The 19,547-nt window shown below is 44.5% G+C and overlaps 1 protein-coding gene across 2 annotated transcripts in view; it reads right to left on the bottom strand.

Moving 5' to 3' along the window:
• The window catches only part of RAB11FIP4 (RAB11 family interacting protein 4), a 106,869-nt gene extending 90,982 nt beyond the window's left edge, over positions 1-15,887 (bottom strand). Inside the window, exon 1 of one of the 2 annotated variants that reach the window (XM_071574007.1) lies at positions 15,569-15,887. In XM_071574007.1, the coding sequence (XP_071430108.1) occupies positions 15,569-15,712 (144 nt within the window). In that variant the 5' untranslated portion in view covers positions 15,713-15,887. The remainder of the gene's footprint in view (positions 1-15,568) is intronic. The other variant, XM_071574009.1, reaches the window with a different exon arrangement.
• Positions 15,888-19,547: the final 3,660 nt, after the last annotated feature.

The following is a 19,547-nucleotide window of genomic DNA, read 5'->3' as shown; positions in this document are numbered from 1 at the left end:
TGGTAAGAAAAAGTGAACACTGCAGGAAGACATGTACAATAGATGCAGTGGTTGCAGTGTTCAGACACTGCTCATTAGTCTTTTGCATTTTGCACTGCTGAGAAAGCTGCTGATACCCTTTGAGACTCTTTCCATCCTTCTCCCATCTGTGTTCACTTCGACTCAACCATTAGCATTTCTGCTGAGTGCCCTTTAGCTGATCTGAAAGTGTCAGGGCTGATTGTTTGCTGAACCTGCCCCATAATTTTAAAATCCAAGTACAATTTAAACACACTGAACAGGCAAAAGGCACCTTATTCTGTTCCACTCTGTCCCAATGCTTCTGGGGCTTATTCATTTTCTTTCCATCTATTCTCAGCTCTGCTGTAACCACCATGGCCCTCAAAAAGGGGTGCTCTACTAAATACATGGCTGCTTTATTTTACTGTTAATCTTCCTGCTGTAAATCAGCTTCATGGAATTGCATATGTCCTTTTGTTCCCAATGCACAGATTATCCAACTCCCAAGTAAGGCCCCAGTTCAAGGATGCTCTCCTGTTGGTGGAGGTGTTTTCTCAGGTCCAGATCAACAAAGCTGTTCATACTTTTGAACTCCAGGGTCTGAGCTCCATCTGAAATCCCCCAGAAAACAGAAATCCCATTAAGTGTTCTGAACCTACACTACCTAGGAAAGATTTAAGGGCAGAAAGGTGTATGACAACAGTCACTGGAAAGGCTGCTGTTGCTGCAGGAGAGAGTCTAAATTCATCCAAGGGCCTCAAAGCAGGAGTATAGGTAGCAAAAGAAAAAGAAGAGAGTGACACAGAAATAGAAAATGGACAGAAGAGGAAACAAAAAATGAAGGAAAATATCAGCCACATACTTAGCATGTGCTTTTCACCGTGTGTGAACAGATGCACACACACCAGGAAGATTGCTTGGTGTCTCAGGACTCTGCCCCCAAATCTGCAAGACTTTACTACATAGGTAGGACACACAGTCTGCATACCTGGGAGAGCCAGCAGAGAATTCCCTGCATATACTTTCCTTTTTCTCAGTTATTATGACTAACCTGATTGCTCTTCCCTGCCAAGAGCAGGGCTTTCAGGACACCAGAAGTACGTATGAATCTCATCTTAGGTGTGATGTGTTCAAGCAATTTTCTGCACCTGGTTCATTTTAAAAGGTCAGAGCTAATTGCAAAGTGCAGATGGAGGGTACGTGTATCAGAAATAGTGTCTTGCATATTTTATTTTGTGGCATGTATATATGAGTTTCCTTCCTGCTGTCTGTGCTTCAGGTGGAGATCAGAGATCCTTAATAAAGCTACAAAGCACTTTAATTTTCCAAACAAAAAGATGATTCCTACCTTTCATTTGAATTTATTTAAATATTTGAACGTTTCATGCCAAACAGAAGGAGTCAATGGCTTGAGTCACAGTGGCTAACACTGGGCTGTTGGCAACTAGAGCCCTCAGCAGTCACTGCCAGGGAACAGACAGTGTATCCACACTGAGTAGGTTGTCAGGATATTTTGTGTTATTATTTAGCCTGACAGCATTATCTCAAAGTGTTGACTCAGACCTGCCTTGAAGATACACTTGAGAACATCTTGATCAGCAAACTCATTTCCTTCCCAGCCCCGCTCTGCTATTCAGACTCTCACCTTACAGGAATGCTGAGCAGTTTAGCCCCAATTCAGCACTTAGCTCTCCATACAGATAATAGAATCAAACAATAAATTAACCCCCTTACTGAATAAACCTGTAACAGTGAATGGAAATGATAAATTTATACTCTGCTTGTAGAATTTAAGAATGAAATGTGTTTCTGCTGAAGAATTCTACAGCATGGTTAAAACCTTAGAAAGTTGTCAATGTTTACACCCCTCATGCTTTCAGATTAATTTCCAGAGAATCCTGTTAAAATAGATGCCCCAAACCATACAAGACTTCTTGAAGGAAAAAAAAAATAAGGCTTAAGTCCAACAAACCAGTGCTATATGCATTCAACTGGAAACTTTCATTCAACTCCACTCCTGTTCAACAGAAGCCATGAATGCTTTTCATATACCTAGACCCTGGTGACCTCCCTGGGGGCACCTGCCTTGGTGCTTGGCACAGCTGAGGCCTCTCATTCATTGCACTGTATTTCTCAATTGTGTGAATTCTGCCACACGTACCAGGCTATCTATCATTGCCCAGCTGTGCTTGGGCACAGGAGGAGCAGTTGTGCAGTGCAGGCTGTACCAGACTCCTGGGAACAAATGCTGTTGTTGAGATCTTCCCCTGTCTTTAAGAAACCTAACACCTTTCATTTTGGTTTGCTTCTTTTTGCTTGAATTGGTGGATTTTCAGCAGGAGTAATGGAGCTCATCAATCTGATCAGCATCAGAAACTCTGGACCTGCACAATGTAATATCAGTGAAACACCTGAAACTCCTGGTTGTACATGGATCATCAGCTCAGCTTTCTTAACAAATGTGGTTCTCATTTTTCCCTACTTTAGGAAGTGTTGACCACCAGGAGCATTCCCAGCACTGCTGGGACTACACAGAGTTGCCATGGCAGGTTAGTACATGTTACACCTAAACCTGACACATTCCAGATCAGCCCTGTCACCTCTTCCACTTCATCATCAGCTGTGATTCACTCTTGGCATATGCAAGGCAGTGAAAGGCTGTACCCAGAACTCTCTGAGATGCTCTATAGACCCTTTTTGATTAAAGATTTTCACAGCACTGCCAAATCCTTTTTCCTTATCCAGCTTCCTTGAACTCAGATTTTCAAATTAATTCCACTGAGAGCTTTGGCAAGAAATCTCTATTGCAAGCAAAAATATAAAACTTAAACCACTTCATAGCCATGTTATAGGCTATTCTTAGCTTGGATAACTTTGCACCAGCATCTTTATTTCCATTCTCCACTACTCTTGTGAGTAGTATTTAAAAAAAGTAACAAATAAGGAATTATTAAAGGATGCTGAGTCACTCAAGAGGGCCCAAGAAAGTCTGATGCATTTCTGGACTGCTTCCTGCATGAGTGTGGGCTCTACTATGCAAATCGATGTCCTGACTCTCACTGAAACAGTTTTTTTAGCACCTCAAAGCTTGTATTCCATCAGGGTAGCCACCTTCTTCAGCATGAACTTAGTTGATAAGTGTTCCACTAAATAGTTGTTGTTACTGCACAGGTTTTGGCATCAGGGAACCACCTTGCAATGGATCAGAATCAAAGATCATCTCATTCACAAGACAACCAAAAAATGTGTGCAGGAGACAGTTTCCCCAGAAACAAGGTGAGCATCTTGTTTATTATTTACCTCTGTTTGTGCCAAGAGGTTCTAGGGTATAGTCCACCCCAGGCTGTACAAATGCAGAACAAAGCTCCTCTCACGCTTAAGAACTCAATAACCCAATCCATATACAGAAAGAATACACCCAGGAGGAGACAAAATCCTGACTTTCTCAGGAGTCATTTCCAATTCTGGGTATGCTGGACAAGAAATTTAAGAGAACTGAGTTTCAGGATGAATGTTTCTTCCAGAATTGCTCCCAGATTCTTCTGCAAGCGACTGAGAGATTTCAAGCCCTTCCCTGACACCCACTCAACTCCACTTGATGTCTACAAATAGTGCTACGAGGACAAGCTCTGAGCATTAATACAGCATGGTAAAACCTGTCTTCCAAAGCCACCTGTTAGTGCATTGCATTGTTGCATTCCTGTTAGCAACAGCAGAGAGGAAATTCAAGGGGGATGAAAGCAGCACTGGATCCACCACTCCAAGAGACCCTTCTGTAGCAACACTTGCTGACTGAGAGCCAGTCTAGGAATCTAAGCCTTCCTTTTAGATCTCCGACCATGTGGTAGACCCTGAATATTCATTACCTATTAAAAGCTTTGAAAGTGTAAATTCATCCCACAATCAAGTGAACTGATGTATTCACACAGCTGAGTCACACTCAGTTACAGTCTGTGACCTAAATCTACTAATCCGGCACAAAAAAAAGAGTCTACTTTATTATTTTATTTTGGTAATATTAGTTGAACAAGGATGAATATTTTAAAATTCTTTGGGGTGTTTCTTTTCAGCAGTGCTCCCCACAGCTCAGCAGTGTTCTGAGCCTGCCTTCCTTGCTGCTCCCAAGAAGTGGTGCAGACATTGCTCATGTTCTCTGGCATGGAGTGACCCATTTAACAGAGACCACAAAATCTTCACGGGATCACATCAGCCCTTTAATAAGAGTCTCTGAAGAGCCAAGCAGCAGATCATGGAAACCTCACTTGAAGAGAACTATAACTCTCTCATTAATAACAGAAAGTACAACAGCCAGTTCTGACAGTGGGGAAAATTGCTCTGTGGAGAGCAATGCAATATTGGGTCTAACATCTCCTGAGTCTTTTCCTAGGCCCAAGGTAAGATTTTACTAAGTCTCTGCTGTACTTGGGGAAATAAAATCACATTTTCAATGACTGGCGCATTTCAGAGCAACTGACTTTCAGCAGAACTAGAGAATCATTAAAGACAGTTTGGAGGTTTACATTTAAAATGCCATCAAAATTTAATCTTTTGATAGCTTCTTCTTTCCTCCCCATCTGATAGCCTATGACATTCCCTGAGTTCATCACTGGTATCATAAATAGCCCTGTGAGCTGCTGAAAAAATATTAAGTTTTTTGAAGGTTGAGGTTCAGTCCTGTGCTGAAATTGCAATCACAATCTAATTACAGCATGCTCTGAGCACATCTGAGGGATCTTAAAATCAATTTTCATTCCAGGCTGGCAGTTCACTCCTAGAAATCAGTTATGGCATGTGGGCATTAAGATACAGATACTCAAACACTGATACCCTGTTTCACAGCTTCGTGCATTCCACCACTATTTCCTTTGTGTTCATTCACTGCTGTCCATCTGTTTGCAATCCATTTGAAGAGAACATCCTTTTTCCCCCTACCCACCAGGATCCTCCTGCCCAATTCATTTAGCAAAACCTTGGGTTGGTGTTGGTGCTGGCACACAGTCTGTGTTACTGACAGCAGGTTCAGCTAAAGTAAACTGGCATAATGACTAAGAGACTGATTGTAAAATGGGTAAGGTTCTCTCAGCAGTAAGAGTGGGAGAGAAAACACAGGAAAAAAAGAAAGGATAAAGTTGAAATAGTTTTTGGTTAATTAGAGAAATACCCTCTGTGACTGGCACACCTGTTATTCAGTGAATAAAGACACTGTGAGCTGTAGTCACACAGGGTTAAAAGGGAAAGGAAGGTGCCAGCTCAAGGAGGTCCCATCACACAGGTACCTTCAAAGGACTCCAAGAACACCCTTCTTTACACAAAATCCACAAAACAAAAGGCCAGTTCTGCACCTTTGCTCTTCAGAGGGTGCTCCAGAGGGTGCTCAGCCTGGTGTCCTTGTAGCCTCAGGAACCATCTCTGGAAGCCACCAACAGTAAATGCCAGTATCCCTCCAGCCATCCTGTGCCATCCAGAACTCTGGGAGATGAACCTGATTTCATCATAGAACAAAGTAAAAGGGGGTGGGGTGTGTGTCTGATCAGACCTAATGTTTCACAACTGTTATCCATGGCAACACTTCCTCCTGTAAAAAAGGTATTTGAAAAGTGCCTCTTCACACTTCTTTCCTAAAATAGAGATACCAGCAATTTCTTGCTATGATAGGAGTCTACCCTCCTACTCTCTTCACCCTTTACCATAAATCTAGGGAATCAGCTCTACAGAATAGTGCAACATCTACAAAATGCAAGCAATGTCAGGCATTGAATTAGAAGTGCCACTGAACAGAACATATTGCTAAAGAGCCACTGCAGCAGCCAACTGCAATAAACCCAAAGGTAATTTATAGCCACATTATTCCACCAACTCAATCAAGCAAGCTTTTCACCTGAAATGTTGTGTAAATCATTTGTGTTTATAACCACTTAGCCCAACTCCTCCACAGCTCCATTCCCTTCCAAACAGGTGCTAGTTCACTGTAACATAACCAGAGATGACTGACCACCACCATTTAACCAGGAGCCTCTCACCAAAAAACACAAGCAATGGTGAGTCCAAAACTGAAGCTGCCCTTGAGGAAGGAAGGAATAAACTGGGACAATAACACAGTAAGGCCAGAACATTATGCATTATTTCAAATAGTCCCCAGCAACAGGCAGCATCCAGGCAGAGCTTTGATGCTGTGGAATGACAGTGGGGATTACAGTCCATTCATGATGTGACCCTTGAGGCATCATCGATCCTCACACATTAAATATCCCTGCATGGTGCCCTCCTCCTCCTCACACCATCCTATGGCCCCAGGCAGCAGACTGAGAGCAGCAGTTTGGCCCTGAGTGAGCAGAATATTCAGTGTCCAGCCCAAAGAAACAGCGGTACAAGGAGCACCACCCTCTTCCAGCCACTCTACCTGCTCAAGGAGCAGCAGGCCTCATTCACACTGAGCACAAGACAAAGGCACCAAGAGGATGCTTCCACACACCAGGGCTGTCAAGTTTCTGACAATGTTTTGAGAATGTCACAGGGAGAAGAGAAATGTAGTTCGCAACAGTCAGACCAGGTTTACAAGAAAAATACAGTATGAGAAATCACATGGGCCTAAGCACACAGAAAAAGCAACCTGTGCCACAGATCTCTGGCAAAATGCCACTTCCTGAGGTTGCTGAGTGACTATCCAAATCAAGAAACAAGTGACCTTCATCTGCCAGCATTTGCACCAGAACAGTAACTTGACCTGTGCCAAATTCACCGTACATAGCAAATTATCTTTTCACCCACTGGAAAGACAGATGAGCTTGCTTAGAGCCCAAGCTTCCAATCTGGCTGACAGATATGCAGAAATCCTCTGGAATACCAGCAGTCACCAGTCAAGGTGACTACCAGGACACCCGTAAAAGGTGGTAGGTTGTCAATAAAGATCTGCCACCCCCAAAGTCACACCAGCAGCTGGAGACGTACTGACCTTCAAATTTAGACTTTCCCAAATGACAGCTGTCAAGAGCAGACTGCTGAAACCATTTCATTCTCTAAACAAGACACATTGGACTGTCTGATTGGAAGCAAATACCACAGCACTTTCCAGCAAATGCATCCGACTGTGCAGGAGAGTTTGCATTTGGCAAAGGGCACTGAATTCCCAGGGGAGAAGGCAAGATGCAGTTTCCCTTGGTGGAAACTTCCATCCTTGTAATTGCTCAGCAAGAAAAGCAAAACTGACATTATCAAAGCTCCTTTGAAGATGTGTCCCAAAGCACTCCTCAATTCTTTATTTTCAAGCAATCCCAAAGAGAACTGAGGAATGAAACACACAATTCACTCTTCATGCTGGAGCCTGAAATTCCCAAGTTTCACCAATGTGTGGCTGAAGTAAACAAAGTCAAGCTTCAATTGCTCAAGACCAGGGCTTGATAAGGTAACTGTGGTCACAAAGCTGTGAAAACCAATAGCCAGACAAACATTCAAGACTCAAAATCCCACCTTCTCTTGTACCACACTTTAAAGCTGTTCCTTCTTCCTGCACAAACTTGATTTTTCAGCTTTCTCATCAAGTAAAGGGAATCAAAATATTTTTTTCTTTTCCATGTTTCTCAGAAGAAAACAGGAAAAATGCTTTGTGTTGAGCAAAATCTTATGTTTTGGAGTGGTTTTGCTTGATATTTGCCAAATACTTCAATTTAAGTTTTGTCAGTAAAAAACTGGCTGCAAATGAAATCAGTCAAGATATCACACTTCTAAAAAAACCCAAAAGGTGAAGTCAATTACACTCCCACCTCTTTTATGCAAAAATAACGTGCCAGACTCATAACAATTGTTATGGAGGCTGCATAAAGCCTGAAATAGTGCTGTAAAAACCACACTCCATGAAATACATGTTCACATGGCACAAACTGGCTTTGCTCCCCTCCAGCACAGTTGCCATCATCACTCTCACAGTTCTGCCAGGGTGGCCCAGCAGCCAGTGTGGGGCCATCCCAGCCTGACAAGGCTCATGGCCACATCTCTGAACACAACAGCTGTCAGCAACTCAACCAGGGCCCTCAGGAGCAAAATGTTCTTACAGGCTCAATGAAAGAGCCACAACACCTGCCAAGGTGAGTGCAAGCTCCCACTCTCCCCAGGCTGGATGCAAAGGGGGTCTGTTCCACACCAGTCACCACAAGCTACTGCTTTGTCTGCTGCATGATGAACATCCAAGCCAAATAAAGAACAAGCAACAGAGCTGGTCTTTACTACAAGGCTGCAAATCCTCTGTGCAATCCTCGTTCCTTCACAACACACAATGGTCACAGCACTGAATGCAACAGCACCAGGATTCCTGGGGCCAAAATGCCAAATCTGCTCTCTTGGATGCTGCTTGGAATCCCAGTGAGAAGGAACAGCAGAACCTCTCTCTTTAGGATATTCCTTTCCCTTTCATTAGCTCCTGTATTCCTACAAGCATCTCTAAACCTTCCTGAACACACTACTGTATTTTGACACAATATCACACCAGTCCAGCACACAAGAGACTCCTGCAACAAAATCCTCCTAATGAGAATCCTACAGCTTTCTCCTGTTCCTAGTAGCTAACAATACTAAAAGAGGTGTCCTTAGAGCTATTAGCAGAGGATATTGTACTATTTTAGGGTGAATATACTATTGCACAGCACAAAAGGGTAAGGGCAAATAATGACAGATGTTCTCCATGCTATCATCTCTAGCATTTCACTTTCTGAATTGCCATTACCAATTGTATCCTACCATACACATCATGTGTTAGGTTTTAATCTGAGCCTATAGTCACTTGCTACAAAAACAGTGAAATCACCAATATTTTAGGACAGTTTCTCATATCTATTAATAGCTTGCAAGCATATGGACAAAGCTGTTTGCATCTGCACATTTGTTTGGGGTTTTTATCACAACAACAGAAGTGTCACTGGAAAACATTATCCCATGTTCCAAAAGCCATCTGGATCCCACTGGGGAGGGTCAGTTCATCTGGAGGTGATGCAACACCATCAGAATGTCCCCAAAAGTGGAAAAAAATTAAGTTTGACAATTCAGGTATATGCGTGATGCTATGGGAACACTTGAGAAAACACATCTGTGAGCATCAAAATGCAGGTAATTTTAAAACTGACAGCACTCTAGAGGAAAAAATTGGTTTGGCTGACACCTCTCATTCCACTCCTCATTCCAACAGCCTCTCCACTCCAGAGCAGATCACTCCAGTGCCTTTCCTTCTAATTTCAGGAATCCTAACAGAGAAAAATCTCTACAGTTTCTAAGCTTTACACAGGACCCCCTAAAACCAAAACATTATACCCAAACTAAATTGCCAAAGCAGCTTTAAAATCCAAGGAGTACATTGCAATTTTTCCAGGTCTGTGCATCAGCCTTGCCTCCTTTGCACTACTCTGAGCCCACAGTTCACTCCTGTCTCTCACTCTGGGGCTGAACAGGAATTGGATGCAAGGCTTAGGAAGCAGCCCTGCTATTTTTGGTTTTAACTGCACACAAACCAGTTCATAGCTCTGTAGAAACACTTGCATTCTCTCCAAGTGAAGCCCTTCAATTATATATGGAGTACAAAGGAATGCTGAGGTATTACACAGTGCTTTGTTTGTGCTCACACTGCTGTTATACAGCCATATGTTGGAGTACCAGAGACTGTGTCTGACACTCTCTTTTATCATTCCTGAACTTAATCACACCCTGCACTGGGTTAACTGCACAGGATGGGTGTTTACTCAGCAGTCTATGCATCTAGCTCTGAGATCACGTTTGTGTCCCAAAATACTACATATTTTAAGAACTCTGAGAACTGTTGAGCAGACAGCCTGCTGCAAAAACCAGATGAGGGAGTTTAAAATGTTTCTGCATATCAGCATTAAAATCAGATAAAATTAATAGGAAACTATATTGTCCACTACACAGAGACTAAAAACATTAAACACTGTAAGGCAATTGATTTTTTTCCACTTTGCTGCTATGGAAGCACTGCTGCTGAGTATGAGTCAATTGTGCTAAATTGTAGGTAACAATGCAATTTAGAAGCCAAGAAAAACTTCACAGTGGGGATCACACCCACAAATACTAGATGGTAGTGGCTTGTTCTTCCTCCAAGTCTTACCCTCCCTTGCAGCAATTTTGTTTAAGTCACTTTTCCAAGCTTAGTCATATTATAGGAGTAAAATCAATACATGCAAGAAATCTGAAATCCTCCCTAGGAAATCTGCAAGAGCAAATTTCTGGAGAACACGCAGATATGTCACAGACAAAGAATACCAATTTTACAGCTTAACAGCATGGACTGAATCAGGCATGGAGGGAGAAAAATGTACATAGAAAATACCTAGTCTTGCCTGACAGCTGAATATTTTAACTTCATCAGTTACATATGTTACCTTCCCTACTGTACTGTCTTCTATGTTTCATTTATACGCTTTTTAAACTTGGCATTTAATGATAATACCACTGTACCTGCAGTAAATGCAAACACTGAGGTAGCTACAAAAACCAGTCATTTGAACACCAAGAATTGCTACCCAAATTGATTGCCTTTCCTTTAGGGATTAAGAATTTACTGTTTCAGATCACTGACTTACATTGCAAAACACAGCAACAATCAATTCTTCACCATAACCCCCTCAGAGCTCTTACCTTTGAAATGCAAACGTTACATAATGAATGAAACTCATGAGTGCACAGCAAACCTACAGCTCCTCTCCAAACTACAGTGAGTAATAAGCTTGCTTTATGTCAGCTCTTTAGAAATACATGCCTAGTTTCAGGATATACCAAAAGGCTATTTTAGACATATTCACTGCTGGTTTGCATTGGATTAGGAAGGCTACAGTGGCTCTATCTTGGCTAATCCATAAAATAAGTACCCCACTGTGCCATTTCAGAGCTGTAATTTTTTCCCAGCCACTGTAAATGGTATGAAATATGTGGGTCATTAGCAAATACAGTTTTAAGGAATCTGAATGTCTGGCAGCCTTGCACACATTTGCACACAAAATGCTGTCACATGGGAGTGCTCTTTGCATCCTTGTAACTTCTAGTTAAGTATTTTATTTTTTCCTTCAGTAATTACTTCCAGGAAAAGCAGTGAAGAAAGAAGTAATAACTCTTTTCTGCCTCCATTATGAGAATGGCAGAATCACCTGGTGACACCCCCTGGTATTTTCTTTCCAATGTCTCAGTGCCTTCCTTTTTCTCATGGCTGCAGGTAAGTCCAGAGCACAGTGCATACTATCAAGGTATGAGCTCTGTCATCATGCCCACTGATGTAAATTTGCAGTGATTCCATTCATTTCTGGGTGCAACTCTGCACTGCAACACTGAAATTCACCCAGATCCCTCAGGAAGACAACTCAGGGCTGCCAGGCAGTGAAATTACAGTCCTGCTCTTTATAGGAGCAGCTAATTCTGGAGTGGCTACAACAGGACTGAGTTTAGAGCATGACATCAGCTCCTGGGAGACATCTGAGAGCAAGTCAAAATGGAGCATCTACTGCCTGGGCAGCACTTGAGGTTGATGCCTTTAACTTCAGCCCAGAATAGGGATAAATGGAAGTGATTAAAATTAGCAATAAACATCTCCCTATTACAATAGTTTCTTTTGGCCAGAAAGCTTGATTTGTTCATGTAAAATACATGAACTTGTTCTCAGCTATTTCTGTTCTACACCACTAATAGAGCATTGACTTCAAGTGAATTACTGTCCACTCAGATGAATAATTGATTTTGGCCTATTCATTTTATTAGCTGCTCAAGTTCTCTTTCAGGTGTGACAGTGCTTCAACCTGATGAGCAGCTGTTGATCTTACCATGACAAAGATCTTTGTGTCTGCACATCTTCAAAAGGTGGGTCTTGGAAAGAAGTCATCAACATGCTCAGCTTGTTTCACTCCTTGCTGAAAACTGAATGTGGAGTTTAAGTAGAATCTGGCATAATAAAACATCAACTGGCACTATCCTGAAACACACATTCACACAATCCCCTGCCAGAACTGGGGCTTGCTGAGCATGTCACTCACAGTGCTCCCAGACACTTGGCTGCTGGTGAAACTCTTCCCAGTGAAAGGGAACCAGATGGCGAGTGACTCTCGGTATTTCTCAGCGTTATATGAAGTGTTTCTTTAGCTACTGAGCACATGCCATCCCGTCAAGTCACTTTGGAAACAGCCCTTCATGTCTTTCCTCAGATTTCTACACAAACTGCAAACATCCCATTCAAGGAAAGCCAGGCCCAGTCCTGTTGGCTTTCAGCACTGACAAAAAGCCTCAGCTGGGAGTTTCTGTTGCCCTGGAGATAAAGAAGCACCTCTGAAGGGTTTATTTCATTCTTTGGTCCTGTTACAACCTCTGAGTGTTCTGTTGCTCACCAATGTCCATGGAGAGAGATTAATTTAGACAACTCAGTTAAATGCCCACAGTCAGATGGGATGAACAGAGGCCAGAAAGCCAATATGCCTAAAAGCACAAGTTCCATAACCACTTGTACAGGCAAGCGGTGCTTGACAGCTAGTCTGGTCTGCTCCAAATTCAGGAATTTAGAGGCATGATTCTGCTCCTGGCTCTGCCAAATTAACATGGCCAAATCATTTCTTCCTTTCGTTGAACCATGTGCTTTGTGGGGCAAAGCAAAACCTTCTAAGCAAACTCATTGGATGTTTCCATGGCCAAAATACCTCACCTGAACAGGGACTGTGAGGCCACTGGCATTGCTGCAGTGGCCTTCAGACTACGTGGCAAGGGAGGATTTTGATGTGCACAGGAAAGGCAGAATGGCATGAGGCACAGCAGTGATGGTGCAGTCTTAGGAGAAGAAAACCATCGAGCTATTAGAAACAGAGGCCTCAAAAGCCACTAAAAATTAATCAGTAAAAAAGTTAACCAGCAAGGTTAAAGTATATTATTTTGACTGTGCAGGTAAAGATTGTTTTGCTTGAATGGAAAGCTACAGCCCTGCTGCAACATTTTTCCTTGGGGCAGTTTGCAGAGAGTTATCATCTTTCAGGAATGGTAACATTCTGCATGTTTACTACCCGCTACACGAACAAAGGAAAAAGAAAAGGAAAGAGAAAGAAAAAGGAAAGGCAGAAAAGCCTAAATGCCCTACACAGTCCAAGCCACAAGCCCTACTGAAGTTAGTATTAAGAATTTATAGACTCCAAACTTTAGATGGTGGTGCCTTGGAGGAAGTAGAGAAAGGGGGAAAGCAGAGTGTACCAGGCTGGAACAACTAAAGGGACAAATACTCTCTCAGTTCCTAAACATAACCCAGGGCTACTGCTGGGAAGAGTCAGAATTAATCAGTTCCCAGTGCTACAAAATAGGATCCTTCCTGTGGCCACAAGAAGTGAGTAAACAGAAGGAGCAAATAAACGATGCCTGAGGGCAAATCAGTCTTTCACTGATGACAACAGAAAGATTTCTTTTGAATGTAAATGGAGCTGAGTTGGATCAGGACCAAGAATTGTAGCATATTCAAAAATACAATTAATTTTTATTGACAGTAAAGCTGTTCTAATGTTTTAAAGGGAACTGCTCCCTAACAGTGTCTTAGTTTAATTTCATGACATGTATTCCCACACAGAACTTATTAGGCACCTGCATATGCAAGGCTGAAAGCACCTTGCTTTGAGTAGATTCTGCCCATCTCCAAACATCAACTGTGGTTGTTCTACAGTAAATCTGCACTTGGAAAATTGATTCTGTATTTCTCTAGCAAACCCCTTTTGGTGATTTACAAATCCCAATTACTCAGCTGACATGTGCTCCAACTCCTGACTACACCAGACATAGGAAGTAAACCAGAACAAGTTATATTATAACCCCAACATACAGATAAGATATAGAGATAAGACTTCTCTGTCCCAGATTTGCAAATATTGAACATTACCAGTTACAACTGAACAAAATGCAAGGGATGAATTTCTCATCCCCAGCAGTCTCTCCTGTGCCTGCCCAGCAAGCCAGCCTGTCCTGAAATCCACATACCACTTTTCTAGTGCTGTCTCCAGTTCCTCTTTCCATTCAAATATTTTCCAACTAATATACTCCAATTCACTCAAGGCTTATGAGATCACCACCTGAATCGTCCTTTGCATCCTGCAGAAGCCACTCCCCTCTCACAACCTTAAAGATTCCTAAGACCTAAAAGGATTCTTATGATCATCAATGTCCTCCTGCTGCAAAACAGCCAGTGGAATTTCATCAGTCTTCCTCAGTGCTGCATGAGAAAGCCACTGGTCTGCAGTATCTGTATCTGGCAGTAGTAAGGATCTAAAAATACTTCTACTAGTTTATATAAAATTATACAACTTACTAAGAGGCAAATGAAACCAGAAATCAATCCAACTCATTACTATTGCTCTGTTCTTCTTATTCTGTTGGTTAAAACAAGAAACTCCATCTTCTCATTAAGAAAATGTTTAACAGACCTGTGACTATCTGTAAGTAATAAGCCTTCTGTCTCCTGGTTTCCTGATCTAATTCACAAGCTGTGTTTCATTAAGAGTGGTGAGCCAGAAATAAGTAATTTGCTCCAACAATTACTGTGAATTCACTCTGGTTTTGCTGCCTCTTTGGCATCCCTTTATGAACTACTGTTTTATGGGCTCCTCACATTAATTTGTTTTATTGTAGCTTAAAATGTTTTGTGAAACCGGTTTTCTGAACCCTACCCTAGTCCCAGCTCCACTCCTGCTCCCTGGCACCCAAAATCGCTGGGGCTTAGGGAACAGTTCAGTGCAATATCCCGAGAGTTCTCCATGGGAAAGCGCTCCTTGCTGGTTAATGCAGCTGGAGCCGCAGCCCTTGATTGAATCACTGACAGGAACCGTTTCAAACCAAGCGCACACGTCGCTCCCTCCTTGACTCTGGCCCGAATCCCACTCCCATCTCCACTGATGTCACGGGTTCCAGTGGTCCCACTGACGCAACGGCTCTGCCGAGACCAGCGGCGCGATTCCAGATTTACGCTGTGTCACTGGAGGGATGGAGGGATGGAGGGAGGGTGTCATCGCCTCCACCCCATCACCTGGAGCTTTTGGGGTGCCTGCACAGGTGCTTCCCTGACTGTCCAGCCCTGGCTCTGCTCCCAGCGCCTCACGGAGCCGGGCACCCCGGTGCGGGCTCAGCTCAGCCAGGACGGAGAAAACCCAGAATAAACACACCCCCAGAAGGCGCAGCAACCCCAGAGCGCTCCTGGCACCGGGACAGGTCCCTCCACCCCAGGGGACCGCGGCTAGGTCAGCCCGAGGGGCTGGGGATGCTCCGGGACCCCCCGGGGGAAGGAGGGAGCTGGGATGACTTTACGGAGGACTCTGCTGGAAAGGCGGAGAGCAGCTGGTGGCGCGGGGCAAAAGGAGGTCCAGGCTGCCACGGGGAGGACTCTGGGACCCCCGAGGGACGGGGCACCATGAGCCGCCCCGAAAAGCAGCGGGTCCGGGCTGTCCCGGGAGGTGGAGCGGGGGCTCCCGGGGGGACGGTGAGGGCAAGTGGGCGGCGGGGCGGCCCGGGCGGGCTCTGGCCGCGAATAGCAGGTGAAAGTTGCGCGGGGGCGGGGGGTCGCCCCACTCACCTCATCCCCTTGACCAAACTGCAGTCCCAGGGCGACGAAGTGCTCCACGCGGATAAAGCCGTCCGCATCCTCATCACACACGTCGAAAACCTCCTTGAGCTTCCGCAGGAACCGCAGCAGGCTGGCCGGCTCCATCGCGGGCATTAGCGGGAGGCCGGCGGCACGGCCGCGGCCGCAGCAGCCATGATCGCCCGCGCCTTCAGCGGGTGCGTGACATCAGCTCCGGGGAGCGGGGCGGCGAGGAGGAGGAGGAAGGGATGGAGGGAGGGATGGAGGGGAGCGGAGGGAGGACGAGAGTGGCGGTGGAGGGAGGGAGGGAGCGAGGGACGGGAGAACAATAGGGCAGAGCTGAGGATGGAGAGCGAGAGAGGGAGGGGGGACCGCGCTCGGCGCCGCCGCAAGGGGGCGCCGCGGGGCCGGAGCGGAGCCAGCGGGGACCGGGATGGAAAATCCAGGGAAGGCAAATCCAGGGAATGGGCAGCGCGGAGAGGAGACCAGCGGCTGGCCTGGCATCCCCCGGGCTCCCTTCAGGCTTGGCTTCCCCACGAAGACAGGCGGAGAAAGTTGGGGCTGTTCAGCCCGGAGGAGAGAAGGTTCAGTGGAGACCTCGCAGCCCCTTCCAGTGTCTCATACAAGGAGGCTGGAGAGGGACTGTGCATCAGGGGCTGTAGTCATAGGCTAAGTGGGAATGAAAGAGAGGGAATTCAGGTTGAGTATACGGAAGAAATTTCTTACTGTGAGGGTGGTGAGACACTGGCCCAGGTTGCCCAGGGAGGTTGTGGATCCTCCAGCCCTGGCAGTGTTCAAAGCTGGATGAGGCTTTGAGCAATCTGGTCTAGCAGGAGGTGCCCATGGTAGGGGTGGTTGGCACTACATGGCCTTTAAAGTCCATTGCAACCCCTTAACATTCTAGGATTCCATGACAGACCTGTTCACAGACCCCTCACTGCTCCACACCTCGGTTCTACGTGCCAAATAAAACACCAGGCACACTGAAATATTTTTCCTGAGGAAAAGCCATTGATCCTGTTCTGAAGGGGTCCAGGCCAGGGGCAGAAAAGCCGAGTGAAGAGTTAAAGGGCAATTAAGGAACAGCAGAACAAACAGAGGTTCCCACGCTCTGCTGCACTTACCTGAGCAGGGAGAGCCATGGAAAGGAACTCCTCATGGCTGGGAACAACCACTGTCCACCCATGTTTTAATGAGACAGAGCTACTAACAAAGGGATGCCCCTGCCTTTATAGCATTCCCCATTAAAGCCTTCTGCAACTGCTGTGCTCCATGGCTGCATTTTAATTTGATCTCTCTTGCTCTGTCTCTTTACTCTCTCACAGATTTTTGGACTGCTTTTTAAGCCCACAGATGTGAGCTGCCAGAGGGAAGACCAGTACTGATTCTGGTTTCTGCATTGTGCCTCAGACCAGGAATGACACTGGGTCAGCCTCTTTGGGAGGAAGGAGCACTGGCTTAGTCGGGCTCAGGTACTTATTACCTCTGCCAGTACTTCTTTGCTGCTATGGCTGCTGAGCACAGATGACCATCCATCACTGAGTGACGTTCTGTAGGTGATGGATGAAGCTGTCCAGCTAAAATGACCATGTAACTGCAGCAGGTTTTGAATGCAGACAGTAGCCATTTGTTTGCTTCTTGCTTCATATGGCTCTTAGCAACCCTGAAAATCCCATGATTAGAGCAAGCTGGTCAAATTAATCTCTTTTCTAGGAACCAGTAGGACTATTCTCAGGAAGTTGTGTTTCTTTGAACATGAATCTCTCATTCCTTTTATGTGCAAATTCAGGGTTAAGGAAGAGGGTGGTTTGACAGCCCTGCAGACTGCAAGTCAGCTGTCAGTCACAACAGAGTGACACCACACTCTGCAGCAGCAATACAGCTCCCCACATATCCACCCTCTGGCACAGAGATACAGAGCTGGTTTCAGAGCCCCTGCCACCTGGACCTTCCTTTAGTTTTACAGAAAATACTGAAGAGTTCTCCTTTCCCTCACTGATGTAATAAAGGGTCTTTCCAGACTGGAAAAAAAAAAAAAAAAAAAAAATCAGGGTCTTCCCAGACTGGAAAAAAAAATCAAAGTGCAGAGATCAGATATGAGCCTTGGAAAGCAAAGAACTTATGAAGAGATGTGAGGAGATCTGAAAGAGAAAAGGGAAGCAAAATATTTGATCAGCAAACTTCTCTGAAGTTTTCTAGTTAGAACAGGATACTTAAGATATGGGAATGTTTAACTTTTATCTCTGTGAAAAGGAACCCTTGAACTCATCTTTAGGTTATGTGGGGACTGAGCTTAGCACACCCCTTGGGGGCACCTATTAAAAAATCTGTGAGCTGGAGCCCCTTGGAGTTGTGGAATCAGCCACTGTTAGTCAAACTGCTCTGGAGTTCAGCCTCTTCAAAGCCTCACAGCACATCTGTGTCACTTGTTTGCCGAGGCTGCCTGAGTGATTCCTTGCACCATATGACTCACCTCTCTGTGTGCAGGTGGGCAGCTGTGCAGTTCCAGACTGGGAAGTAGAGTCACACTAAGAATTGTGGTGGGAAGAAAAGGAATACTTATTCCTTTTGTCCTGACCAGAGGAGGAATTCCCATGCCTTAGAGGGGGTTGTGCTCAGTTTCAAGAAATCCAGTTCATTTCCACTGAACCTCTCTCTTCCTAGAGAAGCAGCTTAGTCTAAATATGCAAGCGAGGAGCAATACAGATTTAGACCCAAACTGTCAGTATTAAAATCTGTGTCATTCTTGCATTAATTTGGTGAGGAGGTGGAACAACAAAAGCCCCAGGTTTAGACAATACAGTTTGAGTAGTGCTGAAGTCTGAGAACTGACACAGACAGGTTGAGTGCCAGCAAGCACTGGAATCAGGCTGATAAGGGAGCTGAAGAGGCTGTAGAAGTAGTCATTATAGACAGCTGAGTACTTTGAGTAAATATCTGACCGCTGGGAGATGATTTGACAGCACTGAACACGGGAGAATTGGGATACAAAATGTTGTCAGTAAAAGTTTGGAATCTGAAAGCTGAGGGTGCCCCATGGGTGCTGAAGTCAGGACAGTGAGACAAACATGTGCCACCCACTTGCTGGGCAACTGCGCTGCCAAGGTAGAGTTTTTGTAAGGCTGGATCAAGGAGGTCAGTTTTTATTGCCAGTGGAGGGAGCTGGCATTACTCCTTGCTGGTTTCTGCTCCTCCAGGTCTAGGCAGGACATGCCTACTGATGCCAGTGGGCTATTTTTCTGTACTGATATATGAAAATGTTTAATCAGATATGTTTGGCAACTTCAAATGACTCATGCCTACATGAAATAAATATTATACACCCTGCCAATCTGGTTTCCTGAACGTGAAATACGATTAGTGATGGTGCTTCCCTATTTGCCAGTTAAGAATAAATAGTTAAGAGGAAATACTTCACTCAATAGCACAGGCCATGGCTGTCATTTGCAGGATTTCTTTACAATCAGCTGCTTTTCCATCAATGTCACTTTCACTTACACAGCAAATTGCAATCTGGTGTCAGAAACAATGTCTAAAGAGTGCACTCCCCAGGGCTTATGGCCTTATCCACAACTCTGGTTGTGTTCCAGCACATCATAGCAACATTTTGAGCCCCAGCCTCTCTGAACAGCTTCACAGAACCATTTCTCTTTTGCGTATACACAATACATTGAATATTTGGCTTCTAATAGTCTTACTGTATTTTGAATCAAATCCTGTTTCCCACTGACTGTTCTGATTAACAACATAACAGATGTTCTTTATCAGTTGAGTATTCTCTTTAAGTGACATGAACAACAGGTAACAGGGCAGCAAGAATTAGCTTTTTAGCACTCTTGCCCTTGAGAACTTAAAACTATTACTTGAGAGGTAACAGAGTTTTCTCAGGCTAGCTTAGTTACGTATGGCACAGGAGCAAGATACTTGATTTTTTTTTAACTGCCTTTTCTCTAATATTTTTTCTTCTATT

This window comes from Pithys albifrons, chromosome 19 (assembly GCF_047495875.1).
Source record: "Pithys albifrons albifrons isolate INPA30051 chromosome 19, PitAlb_v1, whole genome shotgun sequence".
Taxonomy (NCBI): Eukaryota; Metazoa; Chordata; class Aves; order Passeriformes; family Thamnophilidae; genus Pithys; species Pithys albifrons.
This window is presented reverse-complemented; position numbering and strand designations above follow the sequence as displayed.